Source organism: Gobio gobio (assembly GCF_949357685.1).
Source record: "Gobio gobio genome assembly, chromosome: 16".
Classification (NCBI taxonomy): Eukaryota; Metazoa; Chordata; class Actinopteri; order Cypriniformes; family Gobionidae; genus Gobio; species Gobio gobio.
The window spans coordinates 33164243-33185243 of NC_137109.1; the positions used below are offsets into that span (position 1 = coordinate 33164243).

The 21001-nt window shown below is 38.3% G+C and overlaps 2 protein-coding genes across 2 annotated transcripts; one reads left to right on the top strand and one right to left on the bottom strand.

The window, feature by feature from the left end:
* Positions 1-3209: 3209 nt before the first annotated feature.
* tdo2a (tryptophan 2,3-dioxygenase a) lies at positions 3210-11063 on the top strand (the record flags this gene model as incomplete). Its single annotated transcript, XM_079839401.1, is given in 13 exon segments — positions 3210-3287; positions 3468-3570; positions 3868-3958; positions 4375-4445; positions 7788-7915; positions 8232-8418; positions 8659-8766; positions 8847-8958; positions 9041-9098; positions 10382-10461; positions 10617-10707; positions 10906-10960; positions 10962-11063. Coding segments are annotated over 13 exon segments (1221 nt in total). The 5' UTR covers positions 3210-3252.
* Positions 11064-11356: 293 nt separating this feature from the next.
* Positions 11357-19802, bottom strand: ctso (cathepsin O). Its single transcript, XM_079839402.1, has 8 exons — positions 19507-19802; positions 18803-18911; positions 18585-18724; positions 18126-18293; positions 16535-16656; positions 15810-15973; positions 12884-12976; positions 11357-12572 (listed from the first exon to the last, which is right to left on the bottom strand). Exons 1-8 carry the CDS (start codon positions 19675-19677, stop codon positions 12538-12540), a joined length of 1002 nt encoding a protein of 333 aa, XP_079695528.1. The 5' UTR covers positions 19678-19802; the 3' UTR covers positions 11357-12537.
* Positions 19803-21001: the final 1199 nt, after the last annotated feature.

Sequence of the window (21001 nt, forward strand, 5' to 3'; positions counted from 1 at the left end):
TTTACAAGGACACAAGACACTCTACAACACAAATACAAGCCTGCTGTCTGTCTCTGACACACAAACACACACATGTTGGGTTTTCATGTTTTATGGGGACTTTCCATAGGCATAATGGTTTTTATACCGTACAGACCGTATTTTCTATCCCCCTAAACCTACCCATCACAGAAGACATTCTGCATTTTTACATTTTCAAAAAACATCACTTAGTCTGATTTATAAGATGATTTCTGATATTGCCATCTTTGTGGGGACATTTTGTCCCCATAACGTAGGGATTACCAGTCCACACCCCCACACACACATACAACGGATCCCCTGACAACCTTTCACATCTGTTCTGTCTAGGCAGAGTTCACCTGTCACCCACAATTCAGCTGAAAATTTACACACAACACATAGATCATCAAAGACTTTATAAAAGAGTTTAAAGAGCACCTATCATGGCATTTAAAATGTTCCAAATATTGTTTTAGAAGTCCCCAACAACAGTTTTGCATGCATGCAATGACAAAAAAGACTTTAGTTTTCTTATAATATGCATTTATTTTTACCTGTTTTGACAGCGATTCTCAAATGATTCCTTTAGTGATTCACTTTTCAAAACCCCGCCTTTACGTGACGCTAATCTGCGGTGATTGGTCCGATGACCCAGTCAGTTGTGATTGGTATAGTCTGTGCAGATATTTTCGGAAACGGAACGCCCATCAAAGTCTTATAATGACAGTAATTTGTTAATATGTGTCAGGAGTTATGAATATGAAAACCGCGTCGGTACTGTTTGATTGTAATATGAGCCTCAGCTGATCTCATTCATAAAAAAACTCCTCACGAAGACTCGCGACAAATCAACATCCCTCAGGGCTTTTAGTTCAAAAGTGTGCAGATGAGGAGACATATTGATAGATTCTCATATGTCTGTGTCAAATTTCTAAACAGAGGAGTATTTTTTATTCAATACTTCCTCAAAATGCGCAGATATAGCCTAATCATGAGCGATTGAGTCTCTTATGTGTTGTTTTCAATTCATACTGGCAGCCGGAGGGCGCTCTGTGCACATGTAATCCATATATGGTACAGACAGACGAAGAAGATACCATGTGCCATAATAAAAGTCCATAATAAAAGCTTCCTGAGATCGCGAAACATACATTTGACGACTAATAATAAACACTCAATCGCGACGATGTATGGTTTGTCTTCAAGCCACTTAGTCTTCAAATGCTCATCCTTGGGCAGATGAAAAAAGTTTGCTTTTGAGTCGCACTTCAGAACACAGCGTCTCGTCGCCATGATGTTTTCTAGTTTTCACTGGCGTCTTGGAGCGCAATAAGTGGGCGTATCGTATTCAAATAACTTGACAAGTTGACGTCATCTAGTCAGAGAAAAAGCTTCGGTCTTCTAATGATTCTTAAAAATGACTCCGAGTCGACTCTTACTTTTGAAAGAAAATAACTATATATACGGTGCACTGTCATATTTCAAGCTATCACAGGATGTTTTTGTTCACTTAGATCTATGTTACACACTACATGAAAGGTAAATTTCAAAATTCCATGATAGGTGCTCTTTAACTACATACCAGACTCTCTCAAATATGAGCTTTTCCAAGTATTCAGCGCAGCAGGCATACAGGACTCCACTATGAAATGATTCATGAGAACGATTAAAATGAAGCAAGATTCTCATTTCATTGTTCAAAGCTTCACTTCTACATCTGTTACACACACAATTCAATCTTCCAAAAGAATCACAGAAGCACAATGGACAGTGTAAGCAGGCGATTTTATTGTGCACAATGGAAAGCTGTTAAAACACTGTTTAAAGGAAATCAAAATGCCAGACAGGAAGTTTGGTTAACTATTGCAAAATTTGTATGGTAAAAATGTTATCGGCATGACCCAAGGAATATACTAAGACCAGATTTATTACGATAGGCTAATTCAATCAAAAGTTATTAGCCTTTTTGGAAATTATAACTTTTGACCACAAGGTGACGCTACCCCGAAATGTTTTGAGTACTGTCAGTCCATGGTGCTGAAGACACACACCGAGTTTTGTATCGTTCATCTCGGCATGTGCACTGAATCTAAAGAGACCAGTTTCGTGGCCAAACCATTCAGAAGTTATTAGCAAAAATTTACATTTTTCATATCTCCTGACTACTAGGTTGCACTGTGCCGAAACTGTGCAGGTAGTACCCTTAGGTCACAGTTGTTTGGTCAGAAAAGGATAAAACTTAGTGGAGATATAGCATCACGTTCATTTTGGCATGCTCTTCGTCAAATTTATTCGAGAACAGTTTGACGAATCAACTTGAATTCCATAATTTTTTTCTGCATTGTCTAAAGATGGTCTGGTTTAATTTTCATGAAAATCGGAGCAACGGCCTAAGAGAAGTTAGAAAAAGTAACTTTTCTGTAAAATTCAAAATGGCGGAAATTAGGGTGCAATTGAACCGTCTTGAGCCAAGGAATCAGAGGAATGTTTCTAGCCTATATGGTCAAAAAGTTATTAACATTAACGTGAGTGAGTTGGCCATCAACTGCTAGAGGGATTGAGTTAGAGACAAATTTGCCACGGTGACAGTTCAGACTGTCCTCTATCTGTGTGTTCAATTTCATAACTTTCCCGCAAGCGGTTCTATGGGCTGCCATAGACTCGAGCGGAAACGGAAGAATAATAAGAAGAAGAATGCCAACGATTACCACAGGTGCCCGCACCTTCAGTACTTGGACCCTAATAAATTACTAAAACTGAAACTAAAAAATATATATTAATAAAAATGACAAATGCACATAAACACTTAAAAAATTCAAATGAAAGTAATGTAAAATGACTGTTCAAGGGCAAAACAATACAACAAGGTTAAACTCAGTCTTTCTTAATGGCAGTAAATATAGGAATGCTCTTGAAATTTTACAGCCCAGGTCCATCTGAACCCTTTGACATGATCCCACATTCGTTACATTTATGTACAAATGCCCTGCTCATAATGTTATGAAGTCAAAGTTCTGTTTCAATTAATCTGTTTCAGTTCGATTTCACCAAAGATAAGACAAAGACAAAGTACAACATGTTCCTTGGGGTGAACATTGCCAGAAGGGAGGTGGGATGGATCTAGAGGTGATTGGTCAGTCAGCATGGAGGGGGGGGGGGGGGGGGGGGGCGTGGACATCCTTAAGAGCTGATGGTTTGAAGTGGAGTGAAAGAAAACAGTCCAGCTTGCCACACATTATCATTTCAGCCATGAGTGGATGTCCATATTTTCAGAAGAAATTCTTGTACGTATTTTCAGCTTTCAACATTTTTTTGATATTTTCGAGATTATATAATGCTAATCCCAAAGACACATTTCTCCATGGATTATATCACTATCAAATTGCAAATCAGATTCAACCTACATTGAATGTTGTACACAAATGTTTCTGTGTTTGATGTTAATGTGTTTAATGAATATACAGGTCAACTAGTAAGCAGCATCTGAAAGAAGATGAGAATGATGATTCTCAATCTGGAATTAACAAAGCCAGCAAAGGAGGTCTTATCTATGGTGACTATCTGCAGGTAAACTGCACTATTTTTATATATTTTAATAAGCATAAAGCATAGCTTCTCCTAAAATAGATCATGATTAATTGGTGAGCATTCCTCGAATCTAAAGTTTATTATAATGGCCTGTGCGTCCAGAACACTGTGATTCTTCCTAGGTTTCCAAATTAATAAACGCATTCATAAACGCTGGAAATTTCATGCATTTCAGACATTAACGGCAAACAGTGAAGTAGTTTTTTTATGCTCTATTTTAAATAGACTTTTTTTGGTCTTGCTTTTCATGAAACAAAAATGTTCTCACATCCCCAGCTGGATAAAATAGTGACATCTCAGGTGCTTCAAAGTGAGCTGAAGGGAAACAAGATCCATGACGAACATCTGTTTATCGTCACACATCAAGGTGAGTCACACAAATGCTAAACAGCCTTTGGGCAAATCAGTCTTAGCCTCTCTCCAATGAATGCTCCCAAAACACGACAGGCAAAAAAGCTCATTTCCTTGTTTAGAACGCCAAATGTTGACAAGTTTCACTGCAACCAAAAATAGACAAGACCAAATCAAAAACTCAAAGCTGAATGTAACCCACATGTGAACAATCGTCGACAATCCAGAATCCACCACACCAGTGAATCAAGAGTTACTCGCCCACACATACATAATCCATACATACATGCTTAAATGTAGTGACTTTCATACAGTATGTCATAAAGGTTCTTTAATGAAGCCCAGAGACCAATGACACTGCACTTCTGTACTTTTACCTGGAAGCTTTTCATATGAAACATGTAAATGATTAACTTGTTCCTTCTATTGCAGCATACGAACTGTGGTTTAAACAAGTCCTGTGGGAGCTGGACTCGGTGAGAGAAATCTTCATCAGTGGACATGTGAGTAGCCCAAATACAAAAAAACAACGATTTGTGTTATTGGGTCATCATAAACAGCTACAGTTTTCAGATTTAGCTAAAAAAATTTCCCCAAACAGGAATGGACCTGCTTTTAAATAATGCAATATGATTAACATTTAATAAGTCGCCTATTAAAAATGTGTTAAAGACCCTTTTTAATGAGAAAATTATCTAATGAAGGTTTAGGCTGACAGGGCACAAATGAGAGATTTGCAAGACATGATGAATGATTTTCATAAACATTTGGAAATAAAACACTAACTCAGCTCAATAGCTCAGACAAAATCAGGGCAATTATTTTAATATTATTATCTGATATTTTGTGCCATACTGCATAAAACCAATCACAAGTTTGGGGTTGGTGAGATTTTTAATGTTTTTAAAGAGTGTCTAACACTCACCAATACAGGAAAACAGTAATATTGTGACATATTACAATATAAATTTTTTTCAGCATAATTTCTCCAGACTTCAGTATCCCATGATCCTTCAGAAATCACATTTTCTGAAGAGACTCAATCACCAATGAGGTTCATTCTCGTGAGCTACGCAGCACATGCAAGAACCAATGAGGTGCGTTCTCATGTGTTACGGAACATGTGCAAGAACCAATGAGCTTCACTCTTGTGTTATACAACACATGCAATAACCAATGAGGTTCATTCTCGTGTGTTACGTAGTACGTTTGAGCTTCTACAAGAACCAATGAGGTTCATTCTTGTGAGTTACACAACACATGCAAGAACCAATGAGGTTCTTTCTTGTGTGTTACGCAGCACGTGCAAGAACCAATGAGCTTCATTCTCGTGTGTTACACAACAAGTGCAAGAACCAATGAGGTTCATTCTTGTGAGTTCCACAACACATGCAAGAACCAATGAGCTTCATTCTCGTGTTACACAACACATGCAAGAACCAATGAGGTTGGTTCTCGTGTGTTATGGAACATGTGCAAGAACCAATGAGGTTCATTCTCGTGTGTTACGTAGTACGTTTGAGCTTCTACAAGAACCAATGAGGTTCATTCTTGTGAGTTACACAACACATGCAAGAACCAATGAGCTTCATTCTCGTGTGTTACGTAGTACGTTTGAGCTTCTACAAGAACCAATGAGGTTCATTCTTGTGAGTTGCACAACACATGCAAGAACCAATGAGGTTCGTTCTCGTGTTTTATACAACACGTGCAAGAACCACTGAGGTTCGTTCTCGTGTGTTATACAACACGTGCAAGAACCAATGAGGTTCGTTCTCGTGTGTTATACAACACGTGCAAGAACCAATGAGGTTTGTTCTCGTGTGTTACGTAGTACGTTTGAACTTCTACAAGAACCAATGAGGTTCATTCTTGTGAGTTGCACAACACATGCAAGAACCAATGAGGTTCATTCTTGTGAGTTACACAACACATGCAACAACCAATGAGGTTCGTTCTCGTGTGTTACACAGCACGTGCAAGAACCAACGAGCTTCATTCTCGTGTCATATAACACATGCAAGAACCACTGAGCTTCATTCTTGTGTGTTACGCAGCACGTGCAAGATCCAATGAGCTTAATTCTCATGTGTAACACATCAGGTGCAAGAACCAATGAGGTACATTCTTGTGAGTTACACAACACATGCAAGAACCAATGAGGTTCGTTCTGGTGTGTTACGCAGCACATGCAAGAACCAATGAGCTTCATTCTCGTGTCACACAACACATTCAAGAACCAATGAGGTTCGTTCTCGTGTGTTACAAAACGCATGCAAGAACCAATGAGCTTCATTCTCGTGTTACACAACACATGCAAGAACCAATGAGGTTCATTCTCGTGTTACACAACACGTGCAAGAACCAAAGAGGTTCATTCTTGTGAGTTACATAACACGTGCAAGAACCAATGAGCTTCATTCTTGTGAGTTACATAACACATGCAAGAACCAATGAGGTTTGTTCTTGTGAGTTACATAACATGCAAGAACCAATGAGGTTTGTTCTTGTGAGTTACATAACACATGCAAGAACCAATGAGGTTTGTTCTGGTGTGTTACGCAGCACATGCAAGAACCAATGAGCTTCATTCTCGTGTCACACAACACATGCAAGAACCAATGAGGTTCGTTCTTGTGAGTTACATAACACATGCAAGAACCAATGAGGTTTGTTCTCGTGTGTTACGCAGCACATGCAAGAACCAATGAGCTTCATTCTCGTGTCACACAACACATGCAAGAACCAATGAGGTTCGTTCTCGTGTTACAAAACGCATGCAAGAACCAATCAGGTTCGTTCTCGTGTTACAAAACGCATGCAAGAACCAATCAGGTTCGTTCTCGTGTGTTACGCAGCACGTACAAGAACCAATGAGCTTCACTCTCATGTGTTACACAACACGTGCAAGAACCAATGAGCTTCACTCTCGTATGTTATGCAGTACGTTTTTGAGCTTCTACAAGAACCAATGAGGTTCAATCTCGTGTGTTACACAACACGTGCAAGAACCAATGAGCTTCACTCTCGTATGTTACGCAGTACGTTTTTGAGATTCTACAAGAACCAATGAGGTTCATTCTCGTGTGTTACACCTCACATGCAAGAACCAATGAGGTTCATTCTCGTGTGTTACACAACACATGCAAGATCCTATGAGGTTCGTTCTTGTGTGTTATGCAACACGTTTGAGCTTCTGCATTAACCAATGAGGTTCATTCGTGTGTGTTATGCAGTACGTTTGAGCTTCTACAAGAACCAATGTGGTTCATTCTCGTGTATTACGCAGTTACCGTTCATCATTTAAAGCGACCGAGTCTCTTCAGAAAATTTGGAGTAAACCGCTCAATTCATATGGATTAGTTAGATCACTTCATGAACTTTTTGAAGCGTCAAAGTGGTAGTTACGTAGCTGTCACTGAAAGGACAGAAATATCTCAGATTTCATTAAAGAGATCTTCATTTGTGTTCTGAAAATAAGCAAAAGGTTTGGAACAACATTAGGATGAGTTATTAATGACAGAATTTTCATTTTTGGGTGAGCTTTTTGGGGGTTTTCCCTCAGGGGTTTATAAGGATTTTGGGGATACTTGTCAAAGCAGCGCATATGGATGCTTCTAAATCTAATAGAAAATTCAGTTCATTTATTGTTTGGGGAACTTTTGGACAATGATGAACAGCCAGAGCCTTCAGTTTTATGATATATAGTTCAGTTGAAAGAAAGAATGTGCATTGCAGCATGAGGCTGCCACCTTCAGTCTAGTTTAAGATACTTCTCTAGTTAAATGTCATGTTTCAGGGACTTTATAAAGAAAAATAATCTAAATGCACTGATATTTCCTCAGGTGCGTGACGAGCGAAACATGCTCAAAGTCAACACTCGTATCCACAGGGTTGTGATGATATTCAGATTGTTGCTTGACCAGTTTGCTGTTCTGGAAACCATGACTGCCTTAGACTTCTATGACTTTAGGTAAGGTGTACTGTATATAATTCTCATTATTGTATTCCTAATGCTAGTAAACAAGCATATTGTCATAACCTAAATATGGTTAAAGGTTATGACAATAAAAAGCCTCACTGCCAAACAATTACTGAAAACAAGTTTTACATTTCCTAGATAACAGCATTGGTTGGGCAAAATTGCTATTGGAAATGTACTAACGCTCAAGAGACTGAATATAGCTAACTCAGTAAATAAGCATTAGATGGCACTAATTTGTCAAAAATCAATGGCAGTTTAGCATAATTGTATTTAGCTCGATTGATCTGAGTGTTTTTGTGCACAGGGAATATCTCGCACCGGCTTCGGGCTTCCAGAGTCTGCAGTTTCGACTGCTGGAAAACAAGATTGGGGTCCCACACAACCAGAGGGTCCCCTATAACAGAAGGCATTATCGGGACAATTTCCGTGACCAGGAAAATGAGCTGCTCCTGCACTCAGAGCAGGAGCCAACACTGCTTCAGTTAGTGGAGGTAAACCTAAGGGAAATGACATTGTAAGATGAAATATTAGCTGTGAAGTCATGAATACTGTATTAATCAATGTAATCTGGAAATTCAACACAAGAGCTGTAACTTACTAGACTTCTTTGCAGGTTATTGGTATTCAGAGAGGAATAGGTTACATGGCCAATTTATAAATTAAGTCAGGATCAATCTGGCGGACAGCAACATGCCGAATAACATTTCTCATAAGCAATCAATACTTTGCAGCAATGGCTGGAGAGAACGCCTGGCTTGGAGGAAGATGGCTTCAATTTTTGGGGGAAACTGGAAACCAATATTTTCGAGAGGCTCAGGAGAGAGAAAGAAAATATAGAGGTTTGTGGAGGATCCCTGGATAGTTCTGTGCAGTTATCCAATCTAAATTGTAAGTGACAACTCATGTTTCTTCTTAATAGCAAAAACCAGCCTCAGATATGAAAGAGGAGATGATGGCCGAGCTCATTAAGCAGAGAGACGTTTTCTTATCGCTCTTTGATGAGAAAAGGCATGCTCACTTACTAAGCACAGGTCAGCAAACCTCTCGTGTGTACGATGTCAAGTGACACATCCACTAGCAGTTCCATCAGAATGTTTTGTTCTGCCTGTGCAGGTCAGAGGAGGTTGTCATATAAAGCACTGCAGGGAGCCCTGATGATATACTTCTACAGGTATCTGTCTGCAAGATGACCAGATAATTTAGTGAAAATATGCTGTTCTAGTAAAAAGAGATGGATTCAACTTACCGCCATCTCTTTACATGTAAATGTTATGCTGTATACAGAATCATTCTTTGGGGTCCCTTTTGCTCGCCAAGACTGCATTTATTTGATCTAAAATAAAGTAAAAACAGAAATATTACAAATTAATTGTACATTTGAAAATGTAATTTATTGCTGTGATAGCAAATCCTTCAGAAACCATTCTAATATACTAATTTGGTGCTCAAGAAACATTTCTTATTATTGTAATTGTTACAAATTACGTATTTGAGACTTAAAGGATTAGCACCCTTTAAAATGAAAATTATCCCATGATTTACTCACCCTCCAGTCATCCTAGGTGTATATGACATTCTTCTTTCTGAGGAACACTATCAGAGTAATACATATCCTGACGCTTCCATGCTTTATAATGGCAGTGACGAGGTCCATTGAGTTTGACGCTTAAAAAAGTGCATCCATCCATCATAAACATCAATACTCCACATGGCTCCGTGGGGTTAATAAAGGTCTTCTGAAGCGAATCGATGGGTTTTTTGTAAGAAAAATATCCATATTTAAAACTGTATAAAGTAAAATATCTAGCTTTCCCCAGACCACCTTCCGTATTCAACGAACAACAAAAAAAGCATAACTGGCGTAAACGTTTTGAAATGCGAGAGGCACTACACTTCGTAAGTTGAATATGCTTTTGATGATGGATGGATGCACTTTTTTGAGCTTCAAACTCGGCCCTGTTCACTGTCATTATAAAGCGTGGAAGTGTCAGGATATTTATTAATATAACTGATTGTGTTCGTCAGAAAGAAGACGGTCATATACACCTAGGATGGCTTGAGTGTGAGTAAATCATGGGATAATTTTCATTTTAAATTTGACTCTCGTGTCTAAAAGTTACTTTGAAACATTACCTTAATAATTACAAATATTCTTTCAAATTTTTTTACATTGCTTATTTCTTGTTTATAAAAAATGTGTTCATCTATTAAGTTACTTATTTATTTTGTATTTTATGTATTATATAATCATTATTTTGTTAATTGCTCATGTAATGGCCAGTGCTTTTGCAATACTGTACAAGTCATGCCAAAAAAGCTTAATTGAGATTGAAACAGAGAGAGATGTGATTCTCCATTGGCACTTCAAAGAATATAACTGCTTTTTTCCTTAAAAAAATGTTTTAATAGCTTGATGAAGAACAAAAATCTCAACTTCTCACCATCTGCTCTTAGGGAGGAGCCTCGATTTCAGGTTCCTTTCCAACTCCTGACATCTTTGATGGACATCGACACCCTGATGACAAAATGGAGATGTACGTGACACCCCTGAAGCATCAGAACTGCAAATAAATCTGACCTAAAAGCCTCTTAGGAGTGTCAACATTGAACAAAAGCATTTTCTTCTGCATATCAATAATGCATTTTTTTTTTCACTTCCTGCATAATTTATACCTGAATTTCCCCCTAGACAACCACGTGTGTATGGTGCACAGGATGATTGGCAGTAAAGACGGCACAGGTGGCTCATCAGGCTATCAGTACCTGCGCTCCACTGTCAGGTAGGCCAAATAATCAGGGACAAATCCAGTCTTCAGATGAAACGCTCTGCATCTGTTGGAATTATCCATGTGAAACACAATGCTTACCGATGTGAATTGGCAGCAATATGCGAACCATCTCCTGAACACAGACCACTCAAACACAAGAACAGAATGTATTGATACGCCTTATTCATGAACCTGAGTATGTTTTGCCAGTGATCGCTACAAGGTGTTTGTGGATCTGTTTAACCTGGCCACCTTCCTGGTTCCAAAGGGAGTGGGTCCCCAAGCTGGACCCGAGTGAGCACACCTTCCTGTACATGGCCGAATGCTGCGACAGCTCCTACTGCAGCAGCAGCGATGACTCAGACTAAACAGATGGACGGATGAGGAAAGAATGAACAGCATTTACAGAGAGTACAGAAGAAGAAAAAAAAGCTTTAAACTTCACAAGTCTACCGTCACCAACATTTGTCACTAAAAATCTTTTTAAATGGTAGAATGAGAAGCTACAAAGCTGTGCTGATTTCACAATGAACGGTGTCAACAAAATATCAGCGACACTGTTGAAGCACTTGTGTATATACTGTCAATATAATGTAATATTCGAACATATGTGTAGTTAACTGATTTATATTTTGTAAATAAAGAGTATACACGTACAGATATGGTGATACTTCTTTATTTGGAAAAAATAGACAAAGTTTGCTGCCAAAATGAGTACTTGGCGATCCCGGACGAGCCCCCAATTTATGTCATGGCTAGCGCGTTCCCAACTATCAAATAAAGAGGATCACACACGTAAATTAATTGTTTGAATTTATTAAGTAGAAAATTATGTATTACAGATATACAAGACCATATCTGGGGAATAATAATCCAATGTGGTGATGCATGTTGATAAATAAAAAACAAAATAAAATAAAACAAGTTGCCGCAAAAGTCTTCTCTGGAGAACTACGTTCCACCAGAGGAAGTATTGATAAGCAGATTACTATGAACTTTTATGCTCTCCACCCATAAAATAACAAATTAATAGTGATGTCTACAGCCAATCATATTCTCAGGTCATACTGCCCCCAGCAGGTAAGAAGTGAAAGACTTTATTTAATATCAGTAAATATGTCAGATTATTCTTAAAATGCAATCACAATGGCCAAAACTGATAAAACACAATAAAAAGTTAACACTTTATTGTACGGTTTCCCTGTTGAACATCTTACATGTACTATAGTAATAGTAACAGTAAATTATACATAACTACAAGCAGCAACTTACCCGAAGCAATAGTTGTTAATTAATATTTCTCAGTATTTATTTGTACAATGTAACAAGGACACCTTAAAATAGTTATGTGTATAAAAGTAGATAAACTCTGAATATCTGGTACATATTGTACTGTAGTAATAAGTACTTATAGGTTTTAAAAAGGCTGTCATTAATATTCACATAAAATAATATACATTTTCACATTTTTCTCAGATGTTCGTCCTACATCAGTGCAATGTCACAATACAGTAAGCTTTCAGCTCAGTTGTGCACTTATACTTACTAACAGTGTTTTCTGAAGATTAAAATGGTCTTAAAAGACAAATCTAGCTAGTGTGTGTTTCATAACTAAAATTAAATCCGGCTCTGATTATTTTGGGCTACAGTGGGATTAGGAATATGGTATATTAGCTCAAATAGCAGCGTACTTGCTTTGCATTCACGAGGCAACAGGATTTGTTGCGTGATAATTGTTACAGTTCTCATCAGATACACAGAAGGATTTCCATCCAGAGGGTGATATTTTTAAAATGTTAAACTGCCACGGCCTTATCATGGAAGTACAAAGATTTTTGACAATTACACAGAAACAGCAGCAACACTGTCCGCAATGCCTGGGAAAAGAAAAAAGAGAGGCTGCTGATTCTCATCTAACATATATACAAGACAAACAAGATGACAATCTAAAAATAATCTTATTACACCAATTACAAATGATCTGATATGAATTAAAACTAGGCATTTATGATTGCACTTTTACATTGCAGACGGTATCGAGTGTTTGCCAACGTCCAACACTTCATGAATATTTATGAATGCACACAATGTCTCCCAGACGCAGGATGCATTGTGTTTATCGCTTGTCTGGGAAACTGACTGTCAACAAAGTAAAAAAGCATTAAAAGTGGGTCATACACAAACTTACCACACATGTCGTTCCCTATTTTTATGTAAACATATCCATTGTCACCCCATGAGGTCCCCCATGAATTGCGTACTATCCAGTATGGCACTTCCCCTGTGACAAAATATGAAGACGTATCAGAGATTGTAATACACCTGAGATGGGAAATGATTAATAACAAGTCACATTATATAGATAGCATGCACTTATAATGGTATAAAAAAGTCTTTATTTATATCCAACAAAGCATCTCATTCTCACAGATTTGACAGCCTGATTAACTGCAATAACACTCATGCATTGTTTGCAGTTTTAAGTTACTTTAAGTGCACATTTATACGGAGCATCTAAAGCTACGTCTACATTAATCCGGATAGATTTGAAAACTGAGTTTTCGTTTCAAAACGCTCTCCACCGTTTTACAAAAGTTTCTCATCCACACTGAAACGTCAGTACACGCCAAATTCAACTTACTGTGCATGCGTAAAACCTCATAAAAGCTCACTGAGATGATGCAGACATCATAAAGTTAATCACACAATTCTTCTGGCAGGATCATTTCATTTAGCAAAATATCTCCCCATTCACTGATGCGTCCAGGTCACACTCGGCCAACCATTAGTTTGGTTTAAAACGCTACTCCACTCGTGTTTTGCCACAGGACAGCAATTTCAAGTCAATTTTCTGTCATCCTTGCAGGACAGTGATATGAAGTGTGCAAAGTAACATATTTTAGCAACTGTGTGAAAGTGAATAGCACATAACTGGCACAATAGCGGTATAAACATACATATCTATTGGTACAATATGCGTCACATGACTAAACATGTCGTTTTCAAATACCTCTGTCTTCACAGTTCACACTACGACGTGAAGACGGCATTTTCAAATGTATCCGCTTTGGAGAGCGTTTTCAAATTGTTTTCAGTTTTCATTGACTTAAAACGCCGTCTCAGTGTGGACGGAAGGCCAAAACGGAGAGAAAAAGATGCGTTTTCAAACAAAAACGTATTAGTGTGGAGTGGACATGGCCTAAAGTGACATCATGATGGAAAAAAATATAAATACTCTGCGATTGCTCGCAAAAGAACTTACGTTTTATGAGTGAACACAGTTTTCTATGGGAACGCAAATGTTTTGCGAGAGAATGCAAAGTTTCTCAGGGGAATGCTAATGTTCTGCGAGCGATCGCAAACGTTTTGAAATATACTTCTGAAGCACCTTTGGCACCAATTATAGCCTCAAGTCTTTTTGAGTATGATACTACAAGCTTGGCACACCTATTTTTGGGCAGTTTCTCCCATTCTTCTTTGCAGGACCTCTCAAGCTCCATCAGGTTGGATGGGGAGCGTCGGTGCACAGCCATTTTCAGATCTCTCCAGAGATGTTCAATTGGGTTCAAGTCTGGGCTCTGGCTGGGCCACTCAAGGACATTCACAGAGTTGTCCTGTAGCTACTTGTTATCTTGCCTGTGTGCTTAGGGTTGTTGTGTTGGAAGATGAACCTTCGTCCCAGTCTGAGGTCCAGAGTGCTCTGGAGCAGGTTTTCATCAAGGATGTCTATGTACATTGCTGCAGTCATCTTTCCCTCGATCCTGACTAGTTTACCAGTTTCTGCTGCTGAAAAACATCCCCACAGCATGATGCTGCCACCACCATGCTTCACTGTAGGGATGGTATTGGCCAGGTGATGATCGGTGCCCATTTCCTCCAGACATGACGCTTGTCATTCAGGCCAAATAGTTTAAGCTTTGTTTCATCAGACGAGAGAATGTTGTTTCTCATGGTCTGAGAGTCCTTCAGATGCCTTTTGGAAAACTCCAGGCGGGCTGTCGTGTGCCTTTTACTGAGGAGTGGCTTCCGTCTGGCCACTCTACCATACAGGCCTGATTGGTGGAGTGTTGCAGAGATGGTTGTTCTTCCGGAAGGTTCTCCTCTCTCCACAGAGAAACACTTGAGCTCTGTCAGAGTGACCATCGGGTTTTTGGGGTCACCTCCCAATTTTGACACATTTCTATTCGAACCAGAATGAACTTCTTGAGCAATTTGAGCTACAGTAGCTCGTGTGTTTGATCGGACCACACAGGCCAGCTTTCGCTCCCCACGTGCATCAATGAGCCATTACCCTGTCGCCAGTTCATCACTGTTCCTTCCTCTGACCACTTTTGATAGATACTGACCACTGCAGACCGGGAACACCCCACAAGAGCTGCAGTTTTGGAGATGCAGTTGTTGTCCCTTGTCAAAGTCACTCAAACCTTTACGCTTGTCCATCTTTCCTGCTTCTAACACATCAACGTTGAGGACAAAATGTTCACTTGTTGCCCAATATATCCCACCCACTAACAGGTGATGTGATGATAATCAGTGCAATTCACTTCACCGTCATAATGTTATGCCTGATCGCTGTATGTGTTGTTAACTGATTTATATTTATCTGATTTATATACAGATAAAGATGCGTCTGTTTATTTGAAAAAAAAAAAAAAGACAAAATGTGTCAATAGGCTAATCTATTTACCATCAGTAAACATGTCAGATTATTGTTATATCCAAACTAATCCAAAAAGCATCTCACTAGTATGACAGATTTGACAAACTGATTAATTACAATAACGCTCATGTATTGTTTGCAGTTTTAAGATAATGGTGCGACACTGAGCATCAATTTCTCTACACTGAAAGTACTTCATTCAAACTAGCAAACAAACAGGAGAAAACAAATCAAAGGAGTGGATAAACGCTGAGGACAGCTTGCTGATTATACCGCAGACACATCAGGCAGTTTTCTGGGATGTTGGCACACAGCCAATATTTGCCAGTGTCAGCTCAATTTTGTGCCCTTGACAGGACGTAATCCGTGAAGGCCAGTGCTCTGAACCTTTATATGCTCTGAGGCACAAGTAAAGAGAGTTTAACCGCCCGTGTCTCTGTGTGCGTGTGTGTACCTGTGGTATCGTAACCGGTGATCAGTACAGCATGGTTGGCATTGTGGCTGGAGCAGTGGTGCTGAATGATGCCGCCCAGGTAATCCTGCCAGCTGATGGCATCCACAATGACAACAAGAGGCCCTGACTCCACCAGGACACTCATCATCACATCCTCATGTCCACTAGAAAAACATATCAATCCCAATGGACTCGGTATAAGGTCCTTAGATTTACTTAGTTCCGAAGTGACATTGCAGAATATGGGTAAATATAAATATATCCATCCAAACTGTATATTTTTACTGTTACATTTGATCAATTTGAAAACATTCATGAGATTTCACTACAGGCAGGGATGCCAGGCACATGATAGAAATGGAAACCACGCAACCAGTAAAATGGTTTGCTGGTTGACCCAGTTGGTTAGGACAGAAAGTCCTAACCAGAGTGACATCTGGCATAAATGTTAACAATAAAACACAGGTAAGAAGTGCTGCGTTTGGTTTTTGACCAGTGCTACATGAGCTTAGTGAGTGTACAGTCAGTGGCCGTTCAGCATCTGACCCCGAGTTGCAAACAGAGATGACAAGAACAGATGAGCAAACATAAAACATTGGCCCACATCCCAACGAACTTCAACCTTGAAGGAATTAATTGTACACAAGGTCAACACAGCACGTAATGCACTGGCAAAGCTGACTGTTGATGTAAAGCTCAAGGTATCTGCATGCTACATGTATTACCTGAAGTCATAAGCGGAGTAATTCCTCACTACCACTCCATCATAAGGCTGAGGAAAGTACTGGCAGCTTCCAGCCACGGCTTTGAAGGGATATTCCGCCTCGTTCACTAACTTCAATTTGGTCTGAAATAAAAGACATACACAAAGCAGGCTATTAGGATGTGCCAACTGTGGAACTTATGGGACAATAACAAACGTCTTTAATTAGCAGCTTGTTGTGGAGGATACCGACAACTTTACTTTTAACCCTCTCAGAACTGGTGCGGCTAGATCATTAATTAAAACCCTTATTAAAATCCCAATTAAAAAGTGTAGAATGTGGACACAATACAGAAATTTTACCAACTTAATTACTGCTTTTTAATCAGCTGTAAAATGATATGTTTTGTTTGCTAAATTTAGGGAATTTCCAGGGTCCAAATGTGACCCTGGACCACAAAACCAGTCATAAACCGAACGGGTATATTTGTGGCAATTTGTATGGGTCAAAATTATCGATTATTTTTCTTTTATGCTAAAAATCATTAGGATATTAAGTAAAGATCATGTTCCATGAAGATATTTAAAATTTCCTACCATAAATATATCAAAAATGTATTATTAGTAGTAATATGCGTTGCTAAGGACTTAATTTGGACAACTTGAAAGGTGATTTTCTCAATATATAGATTTTTTTTGCACCCTCAGATTCCAGATTTTCATTTTATCTTTCAATAGTTGTATCTCGGCCAACTATTGTCCTATCCTAACAAACCATACATCAATGGAAAGCTTATTTTTTCAGAATACTTATTTATTAAATCTCAATTTTCTAAAAAATTACTTATGACTGGTTTGTGTTGTCCAGGGTCACAAAAGATAATATACTAATAACCAGTAAAGCCTTGTTACATACACAAAGTTCGGGGTGAGTGTTTTTTTTTTTATGATTTTGAAAGTCGTCACTTTTGCTCACCCAGGCTTAAATTTTACATTTTAATTTATTCCTGTGATGGCAAAGCTGAATTTTCAGCAGCCGGTCTTCAGTGCCACATGATCCTTCGGAAATTATTTTAATATTTAGGAAGATTTGGTGCTCTAGAAACACTTCTTATCATCATCAATGTTGAAAACACTTGTGTTGCTTAATATCTTTATGGAAAATGCGCTAAAAAAAAAATCAGGATTCATTGATGAATAGAAAATGGAAAATATACATTTTAATCAATTTAATGCATCCTTGCTGAATAAAACTATCAATTTCTTTCTTTCATCTTACTGAACCCAAATATTTGAACAATAGTGTTTATATACACCTCAAAGAGAAAATATGCCATAAATTATTGGGTAAAACCAGGGGTGTCTAGTCCTGCAGTCCAGAGTGCCACTCCAACACACCTGCCTGGAAGTTTCCAGTAATTCTGAAGACCTTGATGAGCTGGTTGAGGTGTGTTTAATTAGGACTGGAGCTAAACTTCAGGATCGGACACCCTTGGTTAACGCAATTAAAATGAATGGTAGTTGAATAAACTATTATTATCAATTTAAATAATTAAATTTTCCCAGTTACATCATCATGAGAAAAAGAAAATGCAGATGACAGATGACAGCACCTGCATGAGCCAGTATAGTGTTTCAACAGGCGATCCACCATTACAGCCATGGTTATCATAAGCACAGTCTATAACCTGCTGCACACTGAGCTGATGTAGTTTTCCACCAGCTGTAGCTGACACGGATTCAATGGCCTCCACCACACTGAAGGCCCAGCATCCTCCACACTACAAGAAAGAGCAAGAAGAAATGCAGAGTAAACATATATATTATTCACAGCAACAAAGTGTCATATGTTCTGAGTATATGAATTAAAAAAATAAAATAAAAAAGAACAAAAAAAGATATAAAGTCTAGGAGAGATGACATTGCACAAGGGAGGGGAAGATTATGAGGGCACATGAATTAAAAAAGATGGGCACAGATGAATCACTTATAATAAATACTGCAATATTCCATTAAAAAAAGTAAGAGTTGTCAATTTTGATTTCATGGTGACTTTAACATCTAAACCCTACCGCCTCCTGGTTTCGAACTGCTCCAACAACTCCATGGTCCCTCCAATCAAACCTGCGTGGATGATTCGTCTTAACTGGAATTCCAGGCCTTGCTGGGTCAAACTTTGGAGCCTTGTCAGCCCGAGCTGTGAGATATCGCTCTGAAAATGAAACAAGGCAGGTCAGTTGCCATTAAAAGTGAATCCATCTGTAAGCATCCTTACTCTGCATATTCTCACCTTTGAATTGTTTTGGAGAGAAGTCAGAGAACTGGTTGATGCCATAACGTGCAGAATGGTTTGATTTCTTCAACGGTGAGTTCAGAAAGGCTTGTCTCTGGAGTGAACTCTACAATGTGACAAAACATCACCAAATGTGTCTTGTGCAACAGGTAAGATCTAAATCACATGAGGAAATATATCACATGACAGAAACTAATGGAATTATTGGCATTTCCTATATATGGTCACACTTGATTTTGCAGAATAAGAAAAATATGTGCTTCATAAGTACTAATAAACAGCCAATATCCCAGTAATATGCATGCTAAAAAGCAACTAGTTAATACTGAGAATTAGACCCAAAAGTGTTGCCATATAAAATGTGTACTATAAAACTCACATTCTTTAATCTGTATTGAGACAAGGTTAGTACTTAACTATAGATTTACTTTATGATTCTAATAGATACATTCGAATAATCTCTAGTTGGCTGCCTACCTAGACAGCATTTTTGGGCATCCAAGGGGCATTAAGCAGTTTGTGAGAGGGTCCTCGTATATGATGCCTAAAATACTGTCTAGTTAGGCAGGTCACTAGGTTTTGAGACCCCTCCATTGTCACAGGTATCGATTGTCGATGAATTAGTTATTATGATACGGCTTTAATGCTGCAGTTGTAATGTGGCAACAGTGGCATATTAAATGTTAGTCCACTAAATGTACCTGGAAATTAATCAGTCTCTGATAGAACTCGTTGTTTTCATTTCCTTGCCGAAAAGTAACAACCAGTCGTTCTTCGTCCGTCAGATATTTCCTACTTAGTCCAACGCTGAAGGATCCTATGAGCAGTTCATGGAAAATTATCAGAACAACAAATGTCAAAGTAAACGCCATTTAAACGGAATCATAAGCAAACGTTTAGTAAACCCTTCAGCAACGTTACTCCTTAGCAACTTTCATTTCTGTTTTAGATTATTTCCTGCAGCAGTCAGATCAGATCAGAGTGCTCTATCGTCCTCTAGCGGCCGGTGAAAACATTACATGAGAGCAACCTCTTACAAAGTGATTATTGCGGGGCACAGAAGTGAATTGTTCTAAAGGCTTTTTTTTCATGAAATTAAAGGTCACTTATGGTGTCCAGGTAACTCAGTTAGCCTATTACAAAAGCAAGTACTATGTGACGGGCAAAATAAACTTTTAATTAACGTTTAATAAACAAAACAAATTTCTTGAAATGAAGACAGCGTTTGTGGAGTGCATGCAAAATAATCTGTTCACTGAATGTAGTACGGCCTTTACTTTTATTTGTGTAAACTCACAATTACAACAGATTGTTTATAGTTTATAATCATGTCTTGAACTTATCTGTAGGCCTACGGCTAAAAATTACTTTGGGAGTATTGGGAGTTGTTTCCACTGTCATAAAGGAAAAAAATGCACAGGCGCTTCGTAAAGAGGGTTAAAGTAAACGTAGCTTATTTAGTTTCATAGTTAGGCTATGTTTAAATATTAGCCTATTATATATATAATATATATATATATATATATATATATATATATATATATATATATATATATATATATATATATATATATATATATATATATATATATATATATATATATATATATATATATACATATATATATATATATACACACACACACACGTCCATTTTCAGGTTTCATCAACCAATTGCCTGTATATTTAATAAATAAGAAGCAAACCAAGAACGTCAGTAATGGATTGTGCGTAGCGAACCCACTCGCCTGTTTCCGCAGCCTTTGGGTAAAGCTGAAACTAGGCATATAGGCTAGTGTCTTTCTGTTTTTAATACATTTCTTGAATATATGTCAATTACAGTAGGCCTATAGATAGTTTTGATATTTGTAGCTGCACCGGGGTCCGTCATTACTAGGTTAAAGTTACGCCACTGAAGCTGAGCAGTCCATGGCACTGGATACCCATGGCTATGCGTTAAGAACTGTAGGCTACATCAATAAATTACAACAATTTCGGGCTATGGGCACTGCCACTGATACAGGCAGCGGAAGGGCCTATTTTATGCTGAGCTTGCTTCTGCTTTTTAAACATAGAAGTATGACAAAGGCACATGGGCTATATCAATTCTCTAATGTGGATTAGAGACAGGCAGGCATATTTTGTACACATCACTGTACATCACTGGAAATATGTAGTTTTAACGAGAAAAATATG

Excerpts from the sequence above, each read along its gene's own strand:
- ctso (XM_079839402.1), bottom strand. The coding sequence starts at position 19,677 with ATGGCGTTTACTTTGACATTTGTTGTTCTGATAATTTTCCATGAACTG. Across the intron at positions 12,977-15,809 it reads CACCGGTTACGATACCACAG|GGGAAGTGCCATACTGGATA; the intron begins GTACACACACGC and ends ATTTTGTCACAG. Across the intron at positions 12,573-12,883 it reads AATAGGGAACGACATGTGTG|GCATTGCGGACAGTGTTGCT; the intron begins GTAAGTTTGTGT and ends TTCTTTTCCCAG.